The 25,021-nt window shown below is 47.4% G+C and overlaps 6 protein-coding genes across 12 annotated transcripts; all 6 read right to left on the bottom strand.

Annotated features, from left to right (window-relative positions):
- Positions 1 to 1,208: 1,208 nt before the first annotated feature.
- Positions 1,209 to 4,302, bottom strand: LOC9658683 (E3 ubiquitin-protein ligase ORTHRUS 2). Its single transcript, XM_024683837.1, has 14 exons — positions 3,877 to 4,302; positions 3,262 to 3,794; positions 3,084 to 3,206; positions 2,926 to 3,025; positions 2,820 to 2,881; positions 2,657 to 2,762; positions 2,502 to 2,604; positions 2,236 to 2,450; positions 2,014 to 2,184; positions 1,898 to 1,963; positions 1,695 to 1,850; positions 1,582 to 1,638; positions 1,487 to 1,528; positions 1,209 to 1,430 (listed from the first exon to the last, which is right to left on the bottom strand). Exons 1-14 carry the CDS (start codon positions 4,270 to 4,272, stop codon positions 1,299 to 1,301), a joined length of 2,262 nt encoding a protein of 753 aa, XP_024539605.1. The 5' UTR covers positions 4,273 to 4,302; the 3' UTR covers positions 1,209 to 1,298.
- A 1,196-nt stretch (positions 4,303 to 5,498) lies between these two features.
- LOC9658682 (transcription termination factor MTERF4, chloroplastic) lies at positions 5,499 to 7,167 on the bottom strand. The gene has a single exon (XM_002978686.2). It carries the CDS (start codon positions 7,101 to 7,103, stop codon positions 5,658 to 5,660), a length of 1,446 nt encoding a protein of 481 aa, XP_002978732.1. The 5' UTR covers positions 7,104 to 7,167; the 3' UTR covers positions 5,499 to 5,657.
- Positions 7,168 to 8,271: 1,104 nt separating this feature from the next.
- On the bottom strand, positions 8,272 to 10,230 carry LOC9658681 (pentatricopeptide repeat-containing protein DOT4, chloroplastic). Its single transcript, XM_002978685.2, has one exon. The coding sequence runs from the start codon at positions 10,228 to 10,230 to the stop codon at positions 8,272 to 8,274; it is 1,959 nt and encodes a 652-aa protein (XP_002978731.2).
- Positions 10,231 to 12,797: 2,567 nt separating this feature from the next.
- On the bottom strand, positions 12,798 to 13,789 carry LOC9658679. The gene is made up of 5 exons (XM_024683826.1): positions 13,763 to 13,789; positions 13,597 to 13,710; positions 13,497 to 13,543; positions 13,211 to 13,439; positions 12,798 to 13,155 (listed from the first exon to the last, which is right to left on the bottom strand). The coding sequence occupies exons 1-5, from the start codon at positions 13,772 to 13,774 to the stop codon at positions 12,949 to 12,951; spliced, it is 609 nt and encodes a 202-aa protein (XP_024539594.1). The 5' UTR covers positions 13,775 to 13,789; the 3' UTR covers positions 12,798 to 12,948.
- A 3,216-nt stretch (positions 13,790 to 17,005) lies between these two features.
- Positions 17,006 to 21,770, bottom strand: LOC9658678 (histidine kinase 1). Of its 4 annotated transcripts, none has more exons than XM_024683819.1 (14): positions 21,697 to 21,770; positions 21,018 to 21,399; positions 20,695 to 20,955; positions 19,882 to 20,646; positions 19,583 to 19,830; positions 19,368 to 19,527; positions 19,194 to 19,314; positions 19,050 to 19,139; positions 18,867 to 18,989; positions 18,747 to 18,816; positions 18,645 to 18,687; positions 18,432 to 18,596; positions 17,380 to 18,375; positions 17,006 to 17,322 (listed from the first exon to the last, which is right to left on the bottom strand). In XM_024683819.1, exons 2-14 carry the CDS (start codon positions 21,246 to 21,248, stop codon positions 17,101 to 17,103), a joined length of 3,495 nt encoding a protein of 1,164 aa, XP_024539587.1. In that variant the 5' UTR covers positions 21,249 to 21,399; positions 21,697 to 21,770; the 3' UTR covers positions 17,006 to 17,100. The 4 variants fall into 4 exon arrangements, with proteins under 4 accessions (XP_024539587.1, XP_024539589.1, XP_024539588.1 ...); XM_024683821.1 differs by having other exon boundaries at positions 19,882 to 20,640; XM_024683820.1 differs by lacking the exon at positions 21,697 to 21,770 and having other exon boundaries at positions 21,018 to 21,458.
- A 14-nt stretch (positions 21,771 to 21,784) lies between these two features.
- On the bottom strand, positions 21,785 to 24,996 carry LOC9659235 (cleavage and polyadenylation specificity factor subunit 3-II). 4 transcript variants are annotated; one of them, XM_002978681.2, is made up of 15 exons: positions 24,920 to 24,996; positions 24,657 to 24,834; positions 24,515 to 24,587; positions 24,347 to 24,464; positions 24,213 to 24,286; positions 24,013 to 24,149; positions 23,903 to 23,966; positions 23,782 to 23,847; positions 23,667 to 23,736; positions 23,508 to 23,612; positions 23,312 to 23,453; positions 23,151 to 23,247; positions 22,176 to 23,093; positions 22,030 to 22,090; positions 21,785 to 21,961 (listed from the first exon to the last, which is right to left on the bottom strand). In XM_002978681.2, exons 1-15 carry the CDS (start codon positions 24,942 to 24,944, stop codon positions 21,918 to 21,920), a joined length of 2,172 nt encoding a protein of 723 aa, XP_002978727.2. In that variant the 5' UTR covers positions 24,945 to 24,996; the 3' UTR covers positions 21,785 to 21,917. The 4 variants fall into 4 exon arrangements, 1 of the variants encoding a protein (XP_002978727.2); XR_002993382.1 differs by having other exon boundaries at positions 21,905 to 21,961; positions 22,030 to 22,102; positions 22,154 to 23,093; XR_002993384.1 differs by having other exon boundaries at positions 21,905 to 21,961; positions 22,030 to 22,102.
- Between the last annotated feature and the right edge of the window lie 25 nt (positions 24,997 to 25,021).

Here is a 25,021-nt window from a genome sequence, read left to right as displayed (position 1 = left end):
CACATTGCTTCACAGTGCAGTCCCTCACACTCTTTCTCCATGAAGGACGGAGTGCGCTCCTTGCAAAAAGCATTTGCTAGAACCTGGCAAGAAGAAAAGAATCAAAGTTTGTGCACACAAACATGTACATACCTCCTCCTCCTCTTGCGTGCTAGAATCCTGTGTCCCAAGCCGGCCATCTAGTCCAGCAAAACACTTGAACATATATAACTCTGGAGAGGCACAAAACTTACACGTCAACTTGTGGTCGTAATAGATTCGGAGGTCGTAGCGCCCAAGCCGGATGCGAGCGTGCTGCGTGCAAGCCGAGATGGCATGGTAGTGCGGCAACAGGTGGCCTCTCGAGGGCGAGCGATCGCAGGAGTTTGTTGTTGTGGATCCCTTCGAGCAGCAGTACCAGTTCCTTGACCCGCAGGGGTGCAGACTCCATGCCGTCCATTTCAACAAACGGGAAAGGCGACGGGACTCGATGTCCTGCAAGCTGCGAGTAAACCAGTTTTACTTGGTCTCGTCGAGCTTGGTCAAGCACAACCGATCGCCCCTTGTGGAGAGAACTTATAAAGATCAGGGATTTCAAGGATTTGAGTTACTCACCATGTTGTCCACGGGGAAGAAGTCGCAGTTTACAACCTTGGACACCAAGTCCAGCAGCTTTGGTAAGGGGAGAATTTGATGCTCCACTTACCCGTCCCCAAGGCAACTGAGACCTTGAAACCAGGGAAGGTCTTAATGATGTTGTCAGGAACTTCATCTCAAGGGATATTAGTTATGCTCAGGCGGTGTCCAAGTTCGTCTCCAGAGCAGCTCAGCCGCATGAGGAGCAGGCAGCGGCGCTGGACGAGCACGAAAACGCATGCTTAGATGCTATGCTTGCGAGATGGCATCCGCTGGGACGACGCGCGAGCGCAGATGGACTGCATGGTTGATTTCGATTGCCGGATGCTGCTCTCGCGGACTGGACTTACAAGCCTTGCCTCGCTAGACGCATCGAAGCAAGACGAGGAGGTGACGGAGCACCTGGAGCGCTTGTGGAGCGAGTTTTGCAAGGACAGGAACATCAAAGGTTTTGAGGCCAAAGTTTTCTCGTTTCGTTACGTTTCCTTACAGTGAGTTCTAAGGAGGTGGCGCTGCGAATACTGTGCCCTACGCTTACTAGGCTTCCTCAGTATGTTACAGAAAAACGACTACCATCTTCTTCGCACGTTGTATACTTAATATTAACAATCGATTAAGTTAAGAATTGAGAAAGATAACATACTAAAGAATATTCCCAAAACTTAAAATGTATGAAAGTCTAGTCAATCATCATCCAAAACGATGACAACAGACTTCTTCTGCTCCACAGTTCCCTTACTTCTGGTTCTCTTTGCAATGCTAGAGATGTCCACAGCAGCTCTTTTGCCATTTCCCAAGCGAAGTTCTCCCACTTCCTGCCATTAACAAAACGCTTAGTGAGGGGAAAGTAAAGAGAGCTCATAGCATTCACCTTAGCCTCTTCTCCCCTCATGGAAAGTTCTTCATCGCCATCCTGCCATACAAAACGCTAAACGTCAGTTAAGCCGAAGTATAAGGAGTTTTTACCTCCACATCAATGGTGGCCGAGTTTTCCTTGCCCAAGGAATGTTTTCCAGTCGAACCCTGGAACCATCCACCAAATTAATCTTCATCGAGGCCAAAATAGAGAAAGCATTTACCTTGACTGTTCTCATGTCCTTGCGCACCGATAGTACACCATTCGTATCCTCATTTACCTTGAGCGTTCTCCGTGCCGATTTTTCCTTGAGTACAGAAAGTTCTCCGTTTACAGTCGTGTCCTCATTTACCTTGACTCCTGCATTTGCAGCTATATCCTGTGATGCCAAGCATTAGTGAAACAAAACTAAACATGAAAATCCACCTTCTCTTTTCTCTTGGCAATGGCACTTGCCATCTCAATTTCCTTGCCCTCCGTAACACTCGCATCCTGCATGAGCACATTTCAATTCCACAGAAAAATGATAAGCCAAACTATACCACACGTCCAAAACAATCCTCGTGCTTCTGTTCGTCAGCCTCTTCGTTTTCTTCCGCTTCTTCAGCCCCTTCATCTCCATCGTCATCAGCAGCAGCATCACGATTTTCCTCTTCCTGTTCCGCAATGGCATCTTTCAGTTTTTGAATGACATTATCCATATCGTTGTTGACCTGATGACAAGAGAAAAACTTAAAACTTCATTCCGATAGAAGTCTACTTACTGCAGGGGCTTCCAGGAAATCAGCGATGTCCTTGTTACACTGAGGACACAGCTTCTGGTTCTTTCGAACTCTGAGGGACCGTCGGCCATTGCCCCTCTCTCGAACGTCCTTGTGGCCAGCAAAATGACCAATCAAACAAGACTGACAAAAATTGTGGCCACAAGGAGCGCAAAGCGGACGTTGCAATACATTTTTGCAAAGGCCACATCCAAATCCTACAGAAAGAACATTGTCGTGAGTACGCAATGACTTAAGCAAGTACGTACTGGTTTTCAGTTCCTTTTCCTTTGACGATACACTTTTCCTCCGAGCAGATGACGGATTATAACTTGGAGGTGCCTTAGTCCATCCCCAGACATTCTCGTCCTCCTAAAACTGCCATGTTAAAGAGCATAATGAAAGAAGGTAACACAATCTTTACCTTCCAGTCCCATGCCGGCCGTTCCGTCTTCCTTTCTTTGACATCCGTGGCATTTTTAAGCTCTGCAATCTCTGGAAGTGGACGTGGCCGATCGCCATAGTCCTCACTAATCACCAGAATTATCAGAAAGAATATACACGATAGAATTTACAGAAACACACACCTTGTCCAGGGTGCCGGCTCGTTGTCACACCTGACGAACAAATACCGGCACACCAGAAAGCCCTGGTTCACGACTTAGCAACGATTACAGTAAACACCACTCTTACCTTGAGACCGATTTTTCGCCAGCACCTCTCAATTCTGTACAGTCCATCGTACCTCAGGCCTTCTTGAGGTGCGTAAGCAGAACGCACGTCTTTGGACGATCTGCAAGAACACACTTACTAAATACTAGAACCAGGAAAAACAAAAACAACAAGCTCACCGCACAACGCGTACGGGGTACCCTTTCAAACAGCTTACAGAGAGAGCTCTGTTCGATTTCGAAAAGACCTGGTCGAACGATTGATCGTTCGTTCGTTTGTTACCACTCAAATCCCTGCCACCACTGCAACGAAAATGGAAGCCATAAAGAACGCATGTAAGAACAAGGTGAATCTCACCTCCCGGTGTAGAGAAACCATTCTCCATGGTCCTCGTCGTCCTCGTAGCCGCCAGACATGACCACAGACTGAGCACCTCTGTCGCTTTGCCCAGCGATTCCCGCGACGTGGGGGCTGTGAGCACCCCATTGCCTGCACTCCATCCTATCCGCCCAAGTCTCGCCAACCAAAACTCCCAAGTTCCTCTCGGGGTCATTCTCGGCTGGTATAGCCCCGAAGTGATACTTGCCAACCGTGACGAAGATCCTTCCACTCGACGCGTTTGACAACCCGGATTTTTTCGCTCTCTCGCTCTTGAATGCTTTGTCTGGCCTGTGCTTGTTTTGGATGAACTGGACGGACTTGGAAGCTGATGAGCTCACTCCACTGGCAGCAGTCTTGGCCATTCGAATGGCTTGCACAAGCACCGGGTTGATCTTTGGCTGCTGAATAAAACTTCGGTGGAAATCCACCCGGCATTTCCCGCATTTCTTGTGTCCCTGGGCGAACCACTTCTGGAGACATCTAAGGCAGAAGTTGTGGCCGCAAGGTGTCTAGAAAAAAAAGGAGAAAGAACTTAGTTTTCTTGCAGAAAGAAAGAACAGAGAAGAGAGAACAAAAGGAAAGGAAACATACCGTGACTGGGCGATCGAGAGGGCCCTGGCAAAAGATGCAAATCAACTCATCTCGATCTTCCTGACTTCCAGCCGGAACAGCACCATTGCTTAGTAGCTTCTGCCGCTTCGCTGCTTTCTGGACGTCGGAGAGAGTGTTATCCGCATTTATCTCACGGATCTTTGTCACCAGCGCCTTATCTCCACCACCACCGCTTGGCGGCGGCTTCCCGCTGCTGGCCGGATCGTACTCGCAATCCGGGCACTCCCAGTCGGGACGAACATCCCCCAGGGTCTTGGGCGTCTTGAGGCATTGAAGATGCCACAGACAGCCGCAGCTGGCGCAAGGCAGGATCTCCTGCTCTGGCGGCTCCCTCTTGCAAACCAGACACCTCCCATTCTCGCAAGCGAGCTCCATCGCCTTGAAGGCCCTACCTTTGAGACAGCGATCTCGCTAAACCCTAGGATGAAGGGCTTTGCTTTCAAAATTATTCCCGCTCACCAAGAGCCCTAAAAAAGAAACAATTAGAGAATATTTTCAAAATTGGGCGCCAGACCCAAAAGCTAGGAGTGCCCTAGGAGTGCGAGTGGACCTGTGACAAGGTCGAGATCCGCAAAGTTTGTTTCTTCCTGGTGAGATGCACAGGATGGATTAGGGCTGTTGAAGAGATGCCCACGCAACTGAGACCACACTGGGGACTGGGGTGGCGCTACCCAAAGGCCGCTTTGAAGTGTTTGAAGATGTGAGTAAAAGTCAATCTTGAGATTCATCTGATTGCTGTATCTGCACAGGCTTCTTGGCGGTACTATGCTAGTCCTGAGGAAATTTGGCCTGAGAAAAGTCCAGACTGCTGGTTGGAGGAAGAGTTTGCCATGTACAAGGAGTTATATATGAAAACAAAGGACTACCCAGAAGTGAGTGAGAAGTTCGGCTTTGAAATCTTATTCATCAACTTCTCGTTTATGCAGAATGACGGAGAGATTACTGTCACTCTGCATCCATCCAACTGCGAGTGCCAAATCATGGAGATGTTATATGATAATGCGTTGCTGGGGGTTCGCTTTCGCAATGGAGAGGAACCTGTGTGAGCATGAATATGGTGGAGAGGGAGAGGGGTTGTTCCTTGTTATGTTTATTCACATAAACATCTACACCATAATCCACCACCTTGAGCGCGACTTCCTGGGAACTTAGAGCTCGACTGGTTGTTTGCCTCCTTAAAGAACATTAAAACGTTCAAAGCAAATCGCACCTCGCGCAGGAAAAATAAAGCTCATTCTGGCCATAACTAAGATGAGCCGTGGAGAATATCTCTTGTGCAGATCACTCTGAACATCATGAACCCATTCGCAAAGCCAGCTGCCAGGGACATGGAAACTGCGAAAACTCTCCTGTTTTGCTGAAGGCTCATCTTGTCAAGCGCTGCTTGAACTTGAGTAGAATGGAGTCAAGGAATTCCGTGAAGTAAGTTTCTCCCTCGACAGCTTCCTCCGGCATCAAGGCGTGAAAGTCCCAAACAGAGGCAAAAGCAAATCAGCGGGGAAGTATGTGATCTCGAATGATTCTCGAAGAGACTGTGTCTTGTGCTAGTCATTTGCAGGCCGATCAGCATTCCACCAGATGTCGAAGGCAGAAAACCATCATCGAAAAGAGCAACCGTGAATATTCTTAGATCAATATTTTCAAATTTGGGCGCCAAGAACAGTAGCTCTCCCTCCAGCGAACTCAAACTGGAAGATCACCATCTAGCGATTCATCTTCCATCGGGGAGCGCAGGATCACTAGAATCGCATCCTCCGCCTCTAGAATTCAACATCGTTGCCGTCTCTTTGATCGTAACGATCATCTCCATCGTCATCGTCGTCACTACCATCGAGCTCATCGTCACTGGAGGAGGGCTTGGCGAGCTGCCGGACAGGACCACCCATCAAGAACAATCCCTCGGCCCTCTCGCCCTCGTGGATCGGCCCGGCGATCCTCTGCTGGAACACCGCATTGCTGCAATTCAGGAACCACGCCAGGCTGAAGCTCAGACCCTTCTCCGCCACGCGCTTGTAGCGGAACCGGATCCTCTCCTCGAGCCCATACGTGAAGAAGGCCGGGAACTCCACCAGCTCCTTGATGCTCCGCTTCATCTGCTTCACGTAGAACTCCATCGATTCCCTCATCGATCGGGGATCCAGCACAAGGATCTGCGGGCACAGCACCACCATCTTGCCGATCTCCTGCGTGGTGAATCCCCTGGCCTGGAAGAAACTCACGCGCGCCGCCGCGAAGCGGCGATGGAGGTAGAGGACTTGCGGCAACTTCTCGAGAACTCTCCCGGTGCTCGCCCGCGGGACCTTGAGCGTCTTCTCCAGCCAGTCCGCCAGGGACTCCACCAGCTTGTCGATCGGATCCACGAGCACGGTGGGCATTTGCAGCACCAGCCCGGGGAATCCATCGCCGCTCACACCCGCCCTCTCGAGCAGCGCCGCGTTGTCCTTCATCCGGGAGAGGTCGTGCGCGAGGATCTGGATGTGGTGCTCGAGGATCTTCCCGGCGGCCTCGCGCGGCATGCCCAGGCCACACAGGAAGTCCACCTTGGGCTTGATGTTGTTGCCGACTCTCATCCCCAGGATCTCCGGGAACTCAAGCACGATCCCGGCGATGGCGCGGATGTGGACGCCGATGCTAACCAGGTAGGCGATGGAGGTGCTCATCGTCCCCTCGAGCCGGAAGCCCAGCATGTCCGGGTACTTGACGAGCGGCCTTGGAACCATGGATCTTGGAACTCCCAGTCCCATGAGATAGATCACCACTGGCTGGATGTCCACCGTGACGCTCGAATGGAGAACCATGGGATACTTTCGCAGGAGCTTGGTGAGATCCGCGGCCGAGAAGCCCAGCGCCTCGAGGTAGTTGATCACTGGCACCATGTTCTTCTTGACGCTGCAGCACACCACGAGAGGATACTCGTTGATGTGGATCTTCTCCAGGCCCAGATTCTTGAGGAAATCCAGGCGCTCGGCCATCACGTCCACGGTGGTGGGGAGCTCCACGGACTCAAACTCGTCGGTGTTGATCCCCTCGCCGCGCAGGTAATCCAGCACTCGCTCGCGGCCGTCGCGCTGCGCGTTCTTGTCGCCCACCACGCCCCAGGTGATCGAGGGCCGGACCACTGGCGCCGGCGGGTGGCTGCTGCTCGGTTGCTGCTCAAGCTCCTCCGCCGTGAAGAGAAATCTCGCGGGGATTGCCCTGCATTCCATCCCCGCCACGTACCTGGAGCTGCCGATCGATGGCGAGCAGCGCGCATTTGCGATCCAGCGCCTCGCGAGCGCCATCGCCATCGCATTTCTTCCCATCTGCTAGAACCCAGGAAAACCCTAAACCCTACTAAGAATCTTCATGAAGATGCTTCCGTTTTAGAAGTTTGATCCTTTAGTTCTAAAGCAAGAGATATACTAGCGAAACATTGTAACATGAAACACCATATTGTCAGCATTTGCCCATAAAGGGAATGTGCGCAAGACCAAGCAAACTTTTCGAGAGATGATCGAGTAGAATTTTATTACCTGGAAGAAACTCTCATATGTCTACTTTGAAAACAATAAGATAGGTAAAGCTAGAAACTTTCTATGTCTAATGCCATATGGAGATTTACCGGCTTAAAAAACCATACATACAGCACGTTCCTCGTGGAGGTATATGCATATCACTATACTGCTCACTAGAATTGGTGGACTGTTTAATTCCATTTTTAATATCTAAAAAGAAATAACAATAGAGAATGCAAGGTGGAACAAATGTATCTGCTCCTCACGAAGGACCTTGGACGTTTTTCCAACTCAAATCTTGGCTGGAAATCCTGGAGGGTAATGCTATAAAAAAAAATGTCTATGATGCAGATGGCGTTCCATGTTCCCTTTGGCTAGGCGTGGATCGGAATGGTGTCTGTATAACGTAAGAAAGAGATTTCTTTCTGAAACTTCTCTACGTTTTATATTGCAGCAACGACGGCCTGCAGATGCTGAGAAAGCCATTGAGGAAGGGCCAGAATGAATGAGTAGAGTGTAGACCTTTGATCAAACGATCATAAGCTAGAGCTTTCTCCAGGAAGAAGGTCAGAGGTCAAAGCGATCATTCCTTATCCCAGGGCTGACATTGAACCTCCCCTTGTCCGCCGCAAAAACATTTCGATCAGGGCGTGAAGTTGGGCCTAAAGTTATTTTCTTCATGAGGGAATCTATTGAACTTGAATCTATCTCGTGTCCCTAACTGAGTACTGTTTGAACTTTACTTGCTTGCTTCTCCAGATATGCCGCTCTTGAAAGAAAGTAGCGTAAGAAAGAAACGAAGGAAGATGAACGTTTCTTCATAACCAAGGGTCAAAGTTCTCAATCTTTGCGAGCTGGGATCAAGTTGAATCGAAAATGGCTATTCAAACTTGGTTGCCACATTAGTAAAAACTACATAGTGAGCAGCCTTCTCTGGCTGGAGCTCCACAAGACTATCAGCCAGTCCAGAAGCTTTGGTGGCATCCGAGTGAGTGCTACACGCACCCAAGAGGCTCATCCACGCCACAGAGTCAGGCTCCAAAGGCATGTCACCGATCAACTCCTCGGCCTCGCCCAGCTTCCCCATCCGCCCAAGCAGATCCAAAACGCACCCATAGTGCTGCGGCGATGGCACCGCCTGGTAATCCCCCACCATGGACGCAAACACCTCCAGGCTCTCCTTGAGAAAGCCACCATGGCTGCAAGCAAACAACGTGCTCGTAAACGTGAAGTTGTCCGCGGCAAAGCCCTCGAGGCTGAGCTCCCGGAAGAGATCGAGAGCCTCAGCTGGATGCCCGTGCATGGCATTTGCTGCAATGAGGCTGTTCCAGCTTATAAGATCTCTTTTTGTCATCCGATGGAAAACGAGCTCAGCTTCCACCACGCTCCAGCACCGGCTATACATGTTGATAAGACTGTTTGCAACCGTGACGTCCTGCTCGAGCTCTCCTCCCCGGATCCGGATATGGAGCTTCCTCCCCGACGCTAAATCGCCCATGTCACCGCAAGCGTCGAAGATCCCGGAGAGAGTCACCTCGTCCGGCTTTGTCCCTTCAAAGTCCATGAGCTCCAGCGTTTGGGCTGCTTTGGATCCATGCCCGTGACGAGTATACGCGGCGATCATCGCATTCCAGGACGCCACATTCTTCTCCTCCCGCGAGTGAAACACCTTCTCGGCGTCCTCGAGGCTGCCGAGCTTGCCGTGGAGATTGAGCAGCGTGTTCTTGACGGTGATATGGCTGTCAAAGCCCAGCTCGAGTATCCTCGCGTGTAGTCCCTTCCCTTGGCGAAGATCTCCCAGGCCGGAGCATGCGTCAACCACGCTGATGAAAGTTACCTGGTTTGCATGGATGCCTTCCTGGTCGAGCCTCCAAAAGAGCTCCACTGCCAGCTTGCAATGCCCGTTTTGGGCATATCCGGCGATCATCGCAGACCATGAGACAGGATCTTTCCTTTGAATCGCATCAAAGACATCTCTACTCTCATTCAAGCGGCCGATCTTGCTGTAGAAATTCAAGAGCGCGGTTCCAAGAACAGCATCAAGCTCGATCTGCAAAGCCAAGATCCTGTCGTGGATCATTTTTCCCTGCTGAAAATCCGAGCAGGCACCAAGCGCAGTGACAAAAGTCACCCTGTCCGGCTCCACTTTGATCTTGTCAAACAAATCCAACGCCTTTCCAAAATACCGGGCTTGGGTATATGCTACAATCATCGAATTCCACGAGACAACGTTTCGTATGTACATTCCATCAAAAACTTCTCTCGCGAGATCTATAAATCCGCAGCTGGCGTACATCGTGATCAGCGAATTTGCCACCGCGATGTTGCTGGAGAAGCCGCCGCTGGAGAGAATTCGTTGGTGTGCGTGCTGGCCCTGCGCGAGATCTCGCAGCTTAGCGCAAGCGCCTAGCACGGCCACGAACGTCACCCCTGCAACCCTCAGGCCCTCACAATTCATGCGATGGAACAACACTAGCGCCTCCTTGCAATGCCCGCACTGGGCATTTGCTGCGATCATAGCAGTCCACGAGTAGAGGTTCCTCCGCTGAGCCTGAAGATCGAAGATCCGCTGCGCATCGGCGAGGCTGCCGCATTTTCCATACATATGGAGGAGAAGATTGGAGAGGAAGACGTCGCTGCCCCGTCCCGACGCGAGGATGTGGGCGTGGATTCGCCAGCCGCTGGGGAGATCTCGCTCGCGGGCGCATCGTCTCAGCAGGGAAGCGTATGTTGCGAGATCGGTGTGATTGGTGGTGCTCTCTAGCTCCGCTATTGCTTCCTGGAGCGTTTGCGTGGATCTTTGTGCTGCCTGGAGAATCTTAGAGATTCCTGGGCGCATAAGAAGACTTTAAGACTTTATTTGACTTACATTGACTTTATTGACGTCTTTGACTTTCACTTGATTTATGTTGACATTATTTGACTTACATTGACTTTGAATTTTTTGGCCAGGTCCATACAATCTTCTTTTTTGTCAATGATAAAATGGTGGTGGCCATGAGCTTACAATCCTATGGGCTTGGTGAGGTATGCGTCTATGCCCACCTCCAAACACCTCTCCTTCATGTGAGTAGTGAGTGCCACTATTGAGACATGGCTGCCACTGCCCTCCTTGGCTTTGCGAATTTCTCTAGTGGCACCATATCCATCCATTCTTGGCATCTGGAACCAAAAGTTTTCTCAAGGATCAGCGAGAACAAGAAAGATCTAGCTCCATACCATGAGAATGAGATTGAATGGCTTGCGCTCTTTGTCTACCACCACTTGATCTTCCAAGCCTCCACTTCGGCCTGTCCATTGGCCACGGCAACGACAGTAGCTCCAAGTTTCTTGAGAAGAACCACCGCAACCTTTTGGATCACCAGCGTGTCTTCCGCAAGGAGTATGTGTATTCCAGTCAGCGCAGCCCAAGGCTTGAAGATCTGTTCTGCTGCGGCCGGAACTTTGGGAGCTACTAGTGGTATTGCTGAGGAAACGCACGGAGCTGGCTGGATGTGTTCTGCCAATTCCACTTCTTTTCGTTCCTCGTCTTTGTATTCCGCTCTGTGGCTGATGTCCTGCAAGCCTCTGGTGCTGCTAAACCTGTCCTCGTCATCTCCATAGTGTGCCTTTTGAGAAACGTGACTTGCAACTTCTCCAAGGATGAGGTCCATTTGCTTTGACAATCTCTCCAGTGCCTTTGGGGGCTATTTGCCAATGTCCTGTGCATGCCATCTTTCCACTGGAGCCCAGGAATGAAGCAGAAGCTGTCCGGCAAAGTTCCTACCAGTGACTTGAGCAGCATGAAAAGCTTGGACTTGTAGAGAGGCTTGTTATCTTCACTGATGCCGGGATAACAGAGCACCCATCTTAACACGAGGGGTTTAGGGTTTAGGGGTGGTTATGTCTTTATCCAGTGGAAGAAATTGCCACCCTCTCGTTTGGCGTGATTGCCACGGCCATCATCCCGTAGAGCGTGAAGAAGAGAAGGGGGAAGTAGGAAAAGAAAACGGACCATAAAAACTTTGCGGCCATCCGTATGGAACTGCCTGAACAAAAGTGTAGAATAGCTTGATGATCAACGACACTTTCAAGTAAGATTCTTGCCACCATACCCAAAGCTATATAGCTTTACCTGAGCAAAGGCATAGGGGAGAGCTGAATACATTTCAGCAGCTTTTTCTCAGCTTGCTCTACTGAAACAACTCCACTACGTTGCAAACTCCCATGAAATACATGGCAGAATACATAGATCCCATGAGGTTGCAAAGTAAACATAAGCTTTGTGAAAAGCTCAGGATTAAAGCTTGCCTACCTCTTTGAGCCAACATCCCAAAACATGGTGCCAAACATGAGGGCAGCAGTGGGCGTGAAGAACAGACGTCCCAAATATAGTAAGGATTCCTCCAGTAATATCAATGTTGCTTCCACAAGCAGGCCCCTACTTGTCTTGCAAACAAGAGAGGAAATTGAGAAGGAAAAAAGAAGTTGACTGAACCTAGACGAGGTGTGTGTAGATCAGCTGTGCCTGATAATCCAGTCCCAAAACTTGCAGTGACAAAATGTTAAAACATACTGGTAGAGAATTGATGACTTGTGACTCTCAGCATAGTTCACATTGAGTTAGTATTTTACATTTTCTATTACTCAAAGACAATTATAATGTATCTTCAGCACATTGTTATTTTTTCAAATACTTTATTTACACAAGCAAGCAACCTCCACATTATGAAGACAAATGCAGGCAGTTGTGGGCAAGAGGTGACTTCTTTGTGAGCTTCAGTGGACACAGTTATATACCCATGCTTGTCTTGTGGATGATTCTCCAGAAATAACACAAGGAAGCAGTAGCAAATGGTGAGGACCTTCTGGCAAGGTTGAAGATGATATTAGAAAGTGAAGTGCTTCAACAACTCACCAAGGACATGGGTAAAGGCGCAGAGTTTATGGTGGTAAACAAGAAGACGATTTCTGCCTCCACCATCAAGCTACACCAGTTAGGCAACATTGAAGTTGAAACCGGGGACAAACTTGCAATCGGCGAGGGAGGTGTGGCCGCCATGGATTCCTTGCCACTGGATTTGTTCAAGAGAGGCATCGAATCATTGTACACGGCCTACCAGAATGTACCAAGCAGCTGTAGCGGCCCTGCAATCGTCCACCACTCCAGCGGAAAAGAATGCCCGGACCAAAATCAAATCGGACGTTGGTTGCGGGAAAAACGAATGGAAGTCCAAGTGATTGAAATGTTTGACAAGGAGAAGAGATCCTGGGAGGAGTACTTCAATGCCGAAGGAGCCCCACCATCCGTCCGTGAGTGTTATGAGTATTTAGAGTGGAAGAAAAAACAATGTCCCTTGATGACTTGTAGTTTTTTCAAGCAAGGAACTACAATATGAAGAGGACGTGTTTTATTATGGCTCATTAAGAGCTTTCTGCAAACAACTTCCATGGCCGAGCTCTTGAGATTGCAACACCTTCTCTGGTGAGTGCTGCTTTGATCATCTCGTCCTTTGCGAGCATCAACAAAAAAGCTTACCAGAATGATGCTACAATCTATTTGATGAAAGTCACCCCATCAACAACGGTATTCAAGCTTGCTGGCTTCTTCCAAGAGCTCTCGAGGACAAGTTCCCGTCTCCTTGTCGATCGCTGCAATCTGCCTCACTAAATCCCACAATCGGCGATATGAGGCTGCGTAAGTGCGGGGCCACACCTCTGGCTCGGCAGCTACAGTTGAAAAGTACGATGAAACTTGGTCGTTTCCTTCACCTACACAGTAGGCCTGGAGCAAAAGGGAATGAGTCAAGGGAAAACTTAAACGAAGAGAATGGAAGAACCTGTAGCTGCACCGGCGGTGACGATGATCGCGCATGAAACTCTTCTCGATACTTTTTGTTCCGTCTCCTCCGAGCACGCTTTGTAAAGCTGCTTGGCCATACTGCATCAGGGTGCTGCTCGCCTCTCCATACATGCAGGATCATGTAACGCCCATTGTTGTGCTCCGGAGGGAAATACTCCGAACGTAAAAGTGTGTAGAGAATTTCGCAGCTGCGCTGGGAACAAGTCCTGCAAGCACAAAAGCGTTATGTCATTACGTAGTGTCACTGGAGAGATTTCTCTGACCTGTTATACGTGATTACGTGCTTCCATTGCTCTGCGGTTGTGCTCTTCTGTGGCGGCCAGAAACTTGAGTGAGCATCTAAACAGCCTCAAGACAACATACCTCCAGCGGGTGGACAACGACAGCAGCATCCTCGGTGGGAACCGAGGTCAAGTAGTACTTCCTAAACTCCTTGAATTTCTTCCACTTTTCACACCTCCGCAGCAGCTCAAGCACCTGTGAGCATCAAGCAGCACTAGTAAACAAGTATTGTCATAGCTACGCTTACCCTGCGCTTCATATCATCGTCATTGCTCCCTCCATGTGGAGCCCTAACCCTGACCCGCAAACGAGAGAGGTACAGCGACGTCCGTTTCACTTCCCAGCGCTTAGAAAGGCCTGGAACTCACAAAACAATAAAGGAATTTCGAAAGTTAAAGGAAAGTCCTTTTAGCATCGCAAGGAGATGATAGCCATCTTCGCGGAGTCCAGAGTGCATGAACTCGTTAGTGATCCACAGCCTTATTCCTGGTATGGACGCAGCCGTCGCCTCTGACAAGTTCACATTTATGTACATTTCAGTTCTCAAACTATACATGAAGTAGTGTGAAAAGAAAAAGCGTTTGAGACAAAAGGTTGGTAATATCCTACCGCTCGAAGAAATGTGTAGCTAAGCTGCTTGCTAATGCCGGGTACAAGAACAGGATCCCATGCTCGCTCCAACCTGAAGGAAATAAAAGAAAAAATAAATTAGAGTGAATGAAGAAGAAAAACATAAAGAAAAGAAGGAAAAGACTTTTCAAGTGAAGCTTTTCAAAGCCAGACTGTGATCCCAATCCTGTCAAGCCAAGCAACTGAAAGCTCCTTGGGGATGGAAGAAGCACCTATCACACACTTTATATAAATATAAATGGCAAGAAAAGATCGACTCACCCCTCCATCCTCGCTACTTGCCAAGTGTAAAACAATCTCCCGGACGAGCTCTTCATCCCGAGGGAAACACTGGTAAAACTTCATGTTTTGGAGCAGGACACGCTTGTAACAAGCACGATACACGGCCCCGGCAGTGCATCCAGCGTCAATAGGCGGAAGACCGCCCGTGAGTAGCACCTGCTCCAGGCGCCATGCTTACATAAGTAACGGCGCAGTAACCACCATTGATTAAGCGTTAATTTGTTTACATCCGCGATGCTTCATCGTCTCTGGAAGTTCAACAACTTGATGCACAGGCCGAAGACAATCGCGATTGTGACGACGAGACAACAACTTGATGCACACGCCTGCGGCCACACCTAGGAAATGGCGCTTGTAGCCCAAGTTGTGTCTCAAAAACTCTTGCACTGGCCTCAGCGACGTGGTGATATCCCCGAGCTGAGAAGTGATGATTCCATACAGAGTTCTTCCCGAGAAGAGGGAGGTTCCACAGCGTGTAGAATCCAGTGGAACAAATTGCCGCCACCCTCTTGTTGGGCGTGATTGCCACGCCCGGAGAGCGTGAAGAAGAGGAAGGGAAACAAAAATGGAGAGCTGAATACATTCCAGCAGCTTTTTCTCGATAGTATACATCTTGCTCTACTGAATGAAATACACGGCAGAATACATGGATCCCATGAGGTTAAAGAGGTCCTGTTGCCTTTCCCTGCACCCTGGACAACGACAGCATCACTTCCTAAACTCCTTGAATTTCTTGCACTTTTCACTCAAGCGCCTGTGAGTATTGTCATAGTTACGCATACCTTGCGGTTGAAATCATCGTCCACTTGACTTTTTGTTGTGTTTTCATTTTTTTTGTAAGCTTACGCAAAGTCGCAGCATAGTTTTCAAGAAACTCCAGAAGATTTTTTCATAAACGAAACAGAAGACTGTGTGTTTATATATATTTACGCCACCACTGATCATGTCTCTTGTTCTTGCACTCCTCCTATCCTCGGCGCTGTCACCACCTCGCCTTCCAGGATCTGCTGGACGGGCTCTAGGAGATCCTTGAAGTAGCAACCTTGGCGATGTTGGCTCCGGGGATGGTGATCGTAGAGCCAGCATGCCGCGTCTTAGAAGTGGAGCTTGTTGGATTTGCCACTCCCAATGATCTGGAAAATAACCTTAAGCATTGTAGAAGTGGAGCATGTCCGATTTGCCGCTGCCACGGATCCCCCAGATCTGGAAGATGACCTTGAGAGTCGTTAAGGGATCTTCTTTCCAGGCCCGGCTTGCATCTTTTAACCCTAAATTCTGATACGCCTCTCAAAAGTTGGACTACTCTAGCTGAATGCTTTATTTGGGCAGCTCATTTATTGAGCCAGCTGAGGCAAATGACATACATGTGTTGAGAATTTTGGACTCTGGATATATCTTTGTTCAAAGAACTTTGGATTTATAAAAATATTCCCATCCAAAGGTTTTACTTGATCAAACATTTCCTCCATTCTCACTGTTGTTTACTCAATAATGAACCAATTCTCTTCAATGGTCCAGAGTTTACCTCATACCTGGAAAACGAATACGAGGTTGTTGTCAATTCCTCGATGCAATTAAAATGCTATCTATTGTTTTCTTATTTGCATCTATTCAAGAAACTTGTTTTCCATCAATCCAATATGTTGTATAACTCATGGCCTAAAATTCAAAATGAATTAATAATGGATTAATACTAATTTTAACTTACCTCTGAATAATAGGTTGCATTTCCTTTTCAAACATAAAGGTAAATATGTTCATGCTCTTTTGTATTAAGTTGAATTTGTTTTCCCAATTGAGTGTTACTATAATGACATAAAGATATAAACGATGAAATACAAATAACTAAATAGCACTAAAATATTATATAATAACAAACCTTCAAATATAGATATTTCAAGTTTTGTATTCTATCTTACCAATAATTTTAAAATAAATAAATAATGTTTGATGAAGAATATATATTGGCTATCAGTGTTTTCTATCTATGGATATCTATTTAAATCTAAAGGTAATATTTTACTTAATATTAAAAATTAATTAAAATTAATTTATTTAATAGTCACAATTGTATTTGACTAATACTAAGATAGATGAACAATGGGCAATATAATAATATTTGGTTAGAAAAGAAAATCAAATATAAAAACTTAATGGTATGAAATGGTATATTTTTATAAGTTGTTAGTAGCATTCTTAAAGGATCACATGCATATATTTAATAATGTTTCTAAAACTATATACAAAATATTACTAGTAAAAATGATGGATTAAACATTATAAAATACTCAGAATGAAGAAAAATATATGGCCACAACATAATAAAAAATTTGATCATGGAAATTGAATATTAACAAGTCATTAAGATAAATTATTTATTAATAGTATAAATGCTTTTAAAATACCTATAACATGAATTTTCCACAGGAAGATGTCAGTGCTCTATCCCAATAAAAGGATGTGGGTGTGGATTTGCCAGCTGCTGGGGAAATCTCACTTGCAGGTGCATAGTGGTGCTCTCTAGTTCTGATTGCTTCCCACGAGGAGATGGAGAATCTTGGAGATTCCTGGGCGCATAAAAAGATTTTAATTTGACTTTATACAATGACTTGACTTCTTTGACTTTCACTTGGTTTCACATTATTTGACTTACATTGACTTTAGATTTTCTTGCTAGGTCCATACAATCTTCTTTGTCAATGATAAAATGGTGGTGGCCATGAGCTTACAATCTATGGGCTTGGTGAGGTACGCGTCCATGCCCACCTCCAAACACCTCTCTTCGTCCGAGGACATCGCATGAGCAGTGAGCGCCACTATTGGGACATGGCTGCCACTGCCCTCCTCGGCTTTGCGGATTTCTCTAGTGGCACCATATCCATCCATTCTCGGCATCTGGAACCAAAAGTTTTCTCAAGGATCAGCGAGAACGAGAAAGATCTAGCTCCATACCTGGCAGTCCATGAGAATGAGATCGAATGGCTTGCGCTCTTCGTCTACTACCGCATGATCTTTCAAGCTCCCCTTCCAAGCCTCCACTGCGGCCTGTCCATCGGCCACGGCAACCACAGTAGCTCCAAGTTTCTTGAGAAGAACCACTGCCACCTTTTGGATCACCGGCGTGTCTTCCGCGAGGAGTATGTGTATTCCCGTCAGCGAGGCCCGAGGCTTGACGGTCTGTTCCACAGTGGCCGGAGTTTTGGGAGCTACTGGCGGTATTTTTGACGAAACACACGGAGCTGGCTGGATCTTTGCTGCCAATTCCACTTCTTTTCCTTCCTCGTCTGTGTATTCCTTGAGCTCCATCGCTCTGTGGCTGATGTCCTGCGAGCCTCTGGTGCTGCTAAACCCGTCCTCGTCGTCTCCACAGTGTGTCTTTTGAGATACGTGACTCGCAACTTCTCCAAGGATGAGGTCCATTCTTTTCGACAATCTCTCCAGTGCCTTCGGGGGCTCTTTGCCGTACCAAATAGTGTCCTGTGCATAATCCACGCTAGTGTTTCTGAGGCCAAGGATGCCATCTTTCCACTGGAGCCCGGGAATGAAGCAGAAGCTGTCTGGTAGAGTTCCTACCAGCGACTTGAGCAGCATGAAAAGCTTGGACTTGTAGAGAGGCTTGTTGGCCATGATGGAGTATCCTTTGTCACGTATCCTCATCTTCACTGATGCTGGTGTGTCATGATTCAACACCCAGGATACCAGAGCACCTCGTTTGCTGAAGTTGTTTAGCGCGTTGAGGTGATCCGTAAGGGCCTCGAGATTCGCTGGCAGTAGCCTCGTGTCCAGGACGACCAATAACTTTTTGCTGCTTTCGCTATCTGGAAGTTCCTTGTCCATATGCTCGATAAGGCTGTTCCAATCTTCAGTGCTGCTAACGTCGAGTCTCTGTTCGGCGACCCAGTCAGTCAGGAAAGACCTCAGCTTCATTCCTTTCATTCCAATAAGAACCTGTGTAACAAGTAAACCTGTCGACGACAATGTTCTGGTTGTCAGGATTGAGTTACCTTGAATTGGTTCATGTCAACAGGAAAAGAAGGCGATTGAGCCAAATGCGTGGTGTTATCTGGAGTGGATACTTCGAATGGAGAGTCGTACATAAGATAGAACCGCATCAAAGTTCCTGGCTCTTCCTTCTTCACGACCTTTATCTCTCCTCCCATTTTGCTAACCTGTTTGCTACTAAATCAGGAAAAGAGGCTCTTAAACGATATACAAACCAAAGAACGGACGATGCAAAGGCCAAGGCCGGTTCCTCCATGTCTGAAATACGAAACACAAACATTATCAGTGTCGTAAAATGTAAAGAAAGTCTGTTATACGTTCGACTTGTTGAAGTATCTGCTTGGACGAAACTATCGAACACTGTCTCCCATTTGCTTGGATCAATTCCTGCTCAAATAATTGTTATGGAGAAAATATGGTCATGGGAACAAACTTACCACATCCAGAATCATCAACTTCAAACCACAAAAGGAATTTCTCAATGTGACCTCCTGACGCTTCCAACGGCTCGTATCGTGATACAAATGGTTCTGCCCAGCCACGTATTGTAATATACCCAGCTGCAGCACGAAAAGATTTTTGAGAACATCACAGTAAATCTTGGCTGGCTCACTAAGTACATGAAGTGAACTTGATTGAGTTGCCAATCAAATTCGCAAAAATCTGAACTGTCCTTGTTAAGTCCCCACGAACCATCTGGGGAACGTTATCTAAAAAACCAACAAGATTAATATACAAGCGAAGACTGCACAGACAACGTTTACCTGCGAGGTCGAGAACGATATCAATGTCAACGCATTGCACAGAAAACATGTCAATCACAGCTTCAAGTTCATGACGAATGTTAAAGTCGACCTTTTCAAGAACTAACTTTCCTGATTCCACCTGTCAAAAACAGATTCAATGCCGATTCTTGAAGCGCCAAAACTGAAAGCTACCTTACTCAAGTCCAGAATATTATTAAGGAGGCGTAGCAATGCTGTTGAGCAGTGCCTGATCTGAGAGACGATAGCAATTTGCTCCACTGTGAGGCATGCATCTGTAAGCAGTATATCCAAAAGACCAATAACAGCAGCCATTGGTGTTCGGAGTTCGTGGCTAAAATAAAAAAAAGTGTCAACAAAGATTTATCGAACATGTAGATAGAGCGTACCTCATATTAGCAAGGAACTGACTTTTGTAATTGCTAGATGCTTCTGCGCGCTGCCTAGCATGAAGGTGTTTTATAAGCTCGGAACGAAGCTTCATCTCGGTGGATACTCCGCTTGTGAAAATAAGTATCAACAAGCATCCTACAACGAGGATGCTTATCGCCACCGAGACAAGGATTATGAGCGTGGTGCGGCCCCTGTCATCGACATCTCCCAAAACGTAGGATCGTGGCAGTAATATTACTCCGATCTGTAATGTAAAAGTTTGAGAATGGAGGAGCTTAGATAACCAGTTGCTTACCAAAGGCAGTCCAGTTAAATTCCAATAGAAGGAGTCGATATAAAATTTTTTCCCTCCGAGGACGACGTCTTCGGCATGAACCTCCTTCTGTGCAAGAATGCTATCGGTGTGATACTCTCGCAGCCACCTTGCACCATCTCTGATGACGGAATCTTGCGCGTCCACTGCTGGTGTCAACTTTGGCCCATGAGATAACACCCTCACAAGAGAATGGTTGCTGGATGACGCAAGTAGCAGACCATCGTAGGAAGTAAGGTAGAAAGATCCACTGTAGTTCCTTGCAAGGTCCTTCATCAGGTTGCTGATCCCCGAAAGTGCTGAAGTTACGACCACTGTTGCCATCAGTTCGTTTGTAACTGGATGTCTCACATCGGCCGCCGATGACAAGAGGCACTCGTTGTCCGTCGAGCCGACTGCTACGTGCCAGAACGTTTCGCCGGTCTTGAGGGTAGATACGTTTCCAGTGTAGTCACTGAAGTTCACCGAAGGTATGGAAACTGCCGAATCTATGGGCTGACCAGTAGAAGGATTCAGCTCTTCTTTGTACCACTGACCTGGTGTCGAGGACTCAACAAATTCGAGAAACTCTGTACCCAAAGTGGAAGCGGCTGAGTTGTTGGAGAACAAGTAGTAAGTTTTGTTGTTCACAGGATTCCGGTCAAACGCCAGTAGCTGTCCGTTTGAATACAGAACGCTCAGCGTCTTCAGCGACTGGCGACTCGAGAACACCGCCCATGTAATGTTTCTCATCACCAAGTGCTGCGGCTGTGCGTAAGTCCATAAGACTGTAGCACGAAATGAAAACTGTTTTACCTGGTGGGACGGATGAGAACCATTTGGTGTAGCAGGAACACTTGAGGAGAAATGTTTCGGGATCATATAGTCGGACAAATTCGCCAGTGTAGTGGTAGCGTCCAGAGTCGTGCTTATCAAGTTCCATGATCTGGATATGGTCCTCTTTAGCAGCTCCACCCGCAAGCTGTAAGCCAGGCTCTTGATGGACTTCGTAGCGTAAGCTGTTGTGAAGTGCCAGGTCAAGATGGTGATCAAGCCGATCAGAATTGCGAGCATCAACTGCAAAAGAAGGACGCGTCAAACACCAAACTGATACAGTCACTGGCACTCTACTTACTGACCATGATCGCAATTCGAGCTCCAAAAACTCCATAGTAACTCGATCGGCATTTCTCGAGAGCCACGAGCGGGTTGCGCTCCACTCTGGCTCTCCTGAAAATCCCCGGCCTCCATTTCCTCAGCCTGGCTCTCTTCATGCACCTGGAGCACTTGGAGCACTCTTCCTTATCGTCGTTTTCGTCGTGATCAGCCACTTGAGCCTTGTCCACCACCACTTGGAGACGCTCGTCCATCCTTGCCGGAGATCCAATATACTAGTCTCGATTTGCGAGCTCGCGCGAGAGAGTCCTTCACAGGAAACTGGAGCTCAGCTTCCTCCTCGAAAAGAAAGACCACCACGACGTTCCTTTCCTTGCTTGTCACTCGTACCAGCAGCTGTAAGGACTGTACACACAGCAACACAATAAGAAAGAATTTTCCCAGTGAAAAAGCTTCGCGCCTCTTCCAGGGTCAATGACACAGACGCGAAGCTCAATCAGCATTCAGGCATAGCAAGAATCGCAAGGATCACGCAATCGATGCATATATCATCCACTTGCAAGGCCAGGACAGAGCAAATCTCGCAAAGAAGCCCGCATCATAGAACGAAATCCATGATAAAAAAATGCCAGATCTCTCGCAAGAGCGCAGGCGCTCCACTAAACTATCCCTCGCGACAGCGATCTGGCACGCGATTCTTACCGTGGGGAGGATCAAAGCGCCAAGCGGCGGCTCGTGGAAGCGCACCATCGCCCTGTTCCCTGCCAGCTAGGGTTCTAACCAAGTGGAGGGAGATTTAAAATTGCTAAAGCTGTGATTAGACTAACGTATAATTAATATTATCACCCATGTGCTCCACTTATCGAAGATTATTCCATGGTTTCTTTTGGCGCTTGGATGGAGGACGTGTTAACGAACTCTTGTTACATCTGATGTCGGCCCATAACCTGATAAGCTTGTTTAAGCACTGATGGAGGGACGAAGAGCTAACGTTAGATTCCATAGAGCTTTCACACAAATTAAGTTCTTTGTTACCTCCAAGCTTTCCAAAGACCTCTTTAACTTGCAGTGATATCAAAATGGTCTCGCCAAAACTCTAAGATAGTCACTTGGTAAAGGAAAAGAAACAAAGTTAAGTCACACAAGAGTGAAAGATCACCTTGGATCGCTCAGATTTGTACCGCAAAGTTTCGGAGAATGCCCAGCATCCTGTTCGCCAGACCATTTTCCTCGTACTTCCATCTACACTCCAAGCTGGCCTTGCGTTTCACAGCGCCATCTTCTTTGCAGAGCTTCCCGCAGAGAAAAGAGACCTCCAGGCTGCGACACCTCACGCAGTTGTCCTCCAGAGTGAGCTCTTTGATCCAGCTTACAGCTTCCGAGTAGACGCTGGTCATGAGCTTCGAGAGTTCTTCGCTAGTAGGAGTGAAAACCTGCTGTGATTCCTCCGGCGAGCCTGCTACCGGGACTTCGTTGATGTCGAGTAAGAACTTTTGGTCCTTGGGATGCTCGGCCTCGGTCTCTGCTTCTTCCGGCAAACGCTCCAAGTCGAGGCTTAAAGTCCTTTTCAAGTCCTTCCGGACTCTCTTGCTGGATGGTTCTGTCGCTGCATCGTGGGATTGCTGTCCTGCGGCTTCGCTTTCCTCCTCCTCCAAGATGATCTCCACCTCACTGCTAAAGGATATGTCGTGCTTCGGCTCACCCAGAACTGATGGAACTTCGAAAGGATGTACCAGTTTGATCTTGGATGAGTTTGTAGTAAGCACAATTCCTTCCACAGGAATCCCCGGCTTGCATCTGTCCGAAGTCACGGAGTCTTCCATTGCCGAGTGTGTGCTGCTGTAGTACGAACTCATGCTTAAAGACACGAGCTCTTTGGAGGCTTCGACGTTGAAGAGACAGTGCGAAGGTACCTCGACGACATCGTGGTTGGCGGGATTGTGGCACGGCATCCCGAGCTCATTGTTGATCCGAGCCTTCAAAACATCCATCTTGAGTTTCTCCCCATGGACGAGGATGACGTTGCGAGGCTCGACTTGTCTCACAAGATCCATGATGCCTTTAGCGTCCGTATGAGCACTAAAAGCGAGCAAATGTATCTGCGTCAAACACAAGTTAGTGCTCTATTTCTTAAAGAGAAATTAAGATATTCTAACCTGGCATCGAACATCTATTGTCGTTCGCTTGTCCACTTCTACCCGCGTGGGCTTTCCGGAACATAACTTTTGTGCCACAGTTCCCGCGAGACAAAACCTGGTCCATCACCTTTAAGCGCACCAACAAAAATAAAAAAACTATTCAAAAAGCAAAACCAGACCCGGGTATGATGAGAAGATTCTGCTCTACAGGAGCCCAGTGTTTTAGAACTTCCAAGGACAGTCCGCCTGTGAGCATCCCGGGCGTAGCGAAAAGTATACACGGTCCGTTGCCATCCAGTTGCGTCCGATCAAATGGAAAAACTGTTAAGTTTGATGTTAGAAAACGAGCACGAAGAACTTGAAGGTCCTTCTTACCATGCTTGAAGTCAAAAGCATTACGAGTCACGTAAGTGTCTTTAATTCTCTGATTTGTCCAGCTTATCAGGAGTTTATAGTACGCGTTACTCTGCATCGTCAATCCTAAGAGTGATACCAAGAATGGCACACGAAATTAATGCAAAAGAAAAATCGTACCGGCAGAAAAGTAGATGGGAACTTTAAGATTCATGCGTTCCCAGTACTCGTCCAGAAGTATGCACAGCTCCTGAAACCAACGATATGATACTGTCTGAAATAAATCATAAAATACCTGAGCTCTGCCGAGGGCCGAAATTGGTATGAGCACTTTTCCACCTTTGCTGACACAGGTATGTACCTACTATCGACAAATGCTGTATAAATGCTGAAAAAAATGAGCCTCTTTCACATACCACATTGAGAAACTCTGCTTCTTTAGCCAGCCTCGATTCACGAATAGTTGTAGCATAAGTCGATCTGCAGATCAAAATGAGAAGCGTGAAAGAGAACTCGATTGCCATACTCGGTGATCAGTAAATCCGGCTTCAATCGGTCTATCTGAGCCGCTCCAAGATGACGATCCGGAGTCATGTTATAGTCACCCGTATAAACAACTGTACTGTTTCCGGCCTTCACATAAAACATAGCAGCTCCAAGAACCTGCAAGCAAATGTAAGAAAGATTTTCTTCTTTTTCTAATTTCTAAAAGTTTAGCGGGCTTACATGTCCAGCGTAGTAAGCGCGGAACGCTAGATCCTTGCTAACTCGAATCGTTTGCCTCAAGTCCACAGCAATGACTATAGTTCGAGCACGCATTAGCAAAACCAACTGTGTTGAAACTACACAAGAATGAATACCTTTCTTCATGCATTGCTGAATGTGAAGCGTCGAGAACTGTTCTTCTTCCCCTCTTCTATCAACCATAATTTTGCGATAGTCTTCCAGCATGATCGGAGCCAAAGCTTTTGTTGGATACTGCAGAATAGAAATAGAGAGAATCCTTCAACAGGACAAACACAACTTACAGTCATATACACAGGTCCTTCGTAACCACAAACTTCAGTAAAATATGGTAGAGCTCCAACATGATCCAAATGGCTGTGATCACAAACATTGAGCGTATCCACAAGAACCAAAAAAAAAAAAAAAAGAAAGAAAACTACTTACAAGTGTGTGACGATGACGCAATCAATTTCGTGAGTAAAATCCCCGGTTTTGGAGATCTGCGAGAAATCTGGGAAGCGCCGCTCGTCTTGATATCCCATATGCATCCCGCAATCGAACATTATCTTCTTTCCTCCCATGGACACAATTACACAGCTCTTGCCCACATCCTGGCCGGCTCCTGGATCAAAATCCATGAAGAAATCCACCAAAGGAGATAAAAAATCTAGCAGCGAGTCCGAGCTATGCCGCATTCGATCGCTTACCGAGGGGAACGCACTTGATCGTCATGGAATCGATCGTTTCCGCGCAAACGAATTTGCATAAACCCTAAACCAAAACCCTAGCTAAGATGGGCCACGTCACGC

Source organism: Selaginella moellendorffii, unplaced genomic scaffold (assembly GCF_000143415.4).
Source record: "Selaginella moellendorffii unplaced genomic scaffold, v1.0 SELMOscaffold_38, whole genome shotgun sequence".
Classification (NCBI taxonomy): Eukaryota; Viridiplantae; Streptophyta; class Lycopodiopsida; order Selaginellales; family Selaginellaceae; genus Selaginella; species Selaginella moellendorffii.
This window is presented reverse-complemented; position numbering and strand designations above follow the sequence as displayed.

Bases quoted from the DNA above. Each gene is read 5' to 3' on its own strand.
- LOC9658683 (XM_024683837.1), bottom strand. From the start codon at position 4,272: ATGGAGCTCGCTTGCGAGAATGGGAGGTGTCTGGTTTGCAAGAGGGAG. The intron at 2,185-2,235 runs GTAAGTAGACTT...TCTTGTCATCAG, and splicing joins ATTTCCTGGAAGCCCCTGCA to GTCAACAACGATATGGATAA. The intron at 1,851-1,897 runs GTGGATTTTCAT...TTGGCATCACAG, and splicing joins TTGCCAAGAGAAAAGAGAAG to GATATAGCTGCAAATGCAGG.
- LOC9658682 (XM_002978686.2), bottom strand. From the start codon at position 7,103: ATGGAATGCAGGGCAATCCCCGCGAGATTTCTCTTCACGGCGGAGGAG.
- LOC9658681 (XM_002978685.2), bottom strand. From the start codon at position 10,230: ATGCGCCCAGGAATCTCTAAGATTCTCCAGGCAGCACAAAGATCCACG.
- LOC9658679 (XM_024683826.1), bottom strand. The intron at 13,544-13,596 runs GTATGTTGTCTT...TGGCCGCCACAG, and splicing joins TCGTTGTCCACCCGCTGGAG to AAGAGCACAACCGCAGAGCA. The intron at 13,440-13,496 runs GTCAGAGAAATC...TTGTGCTTGCAG, and splicing joins CACGTAATCACGTATAACAG to GACTTGTTCCCAGCGCAGCT.
- LOC9658678 (XM_024683819.1), bottom strand. From the start codon at position 21,248: ATGGACGAGCGTCTCCAAGTGGTGGTGGACAAGGCTCAAGTGGCTGAT. The intron at 19,528-19,582 runs GTACGCTCTATC...TTTTTATTTTAG, and splicing joins CAGTTCCTTGCTAATATGAG to CCACGAACTCCGAACACCAA. The intron at 18,688-18,746 runs GTATAACAGACT...TTCGTATTTCAG, and splicing joins GATACTTCAACAAGTCGAAC to ACATGGAGGAACCGGCCTTG.
- LOC9659235 (XM_002978681.2), bottom strand. From the start codon at position 24,944: ATGACGATCAAGTGCGTTCCCCTCG. The intron at 24,287-24,346 runs GTATTCATTCTT...CTCGAACTATAG, and splicing joins TCAGCAATGCATGAAGAAAG to TCATTGCTGTGGACTTGAGG. The intron at 23,248-23,311 runs GTCTGGTTTTGC...GTGATGGACCAG, and splicing joins AATCTTCTCATCATACCCGG to GTTTTGTCTCGCGGGAACTG.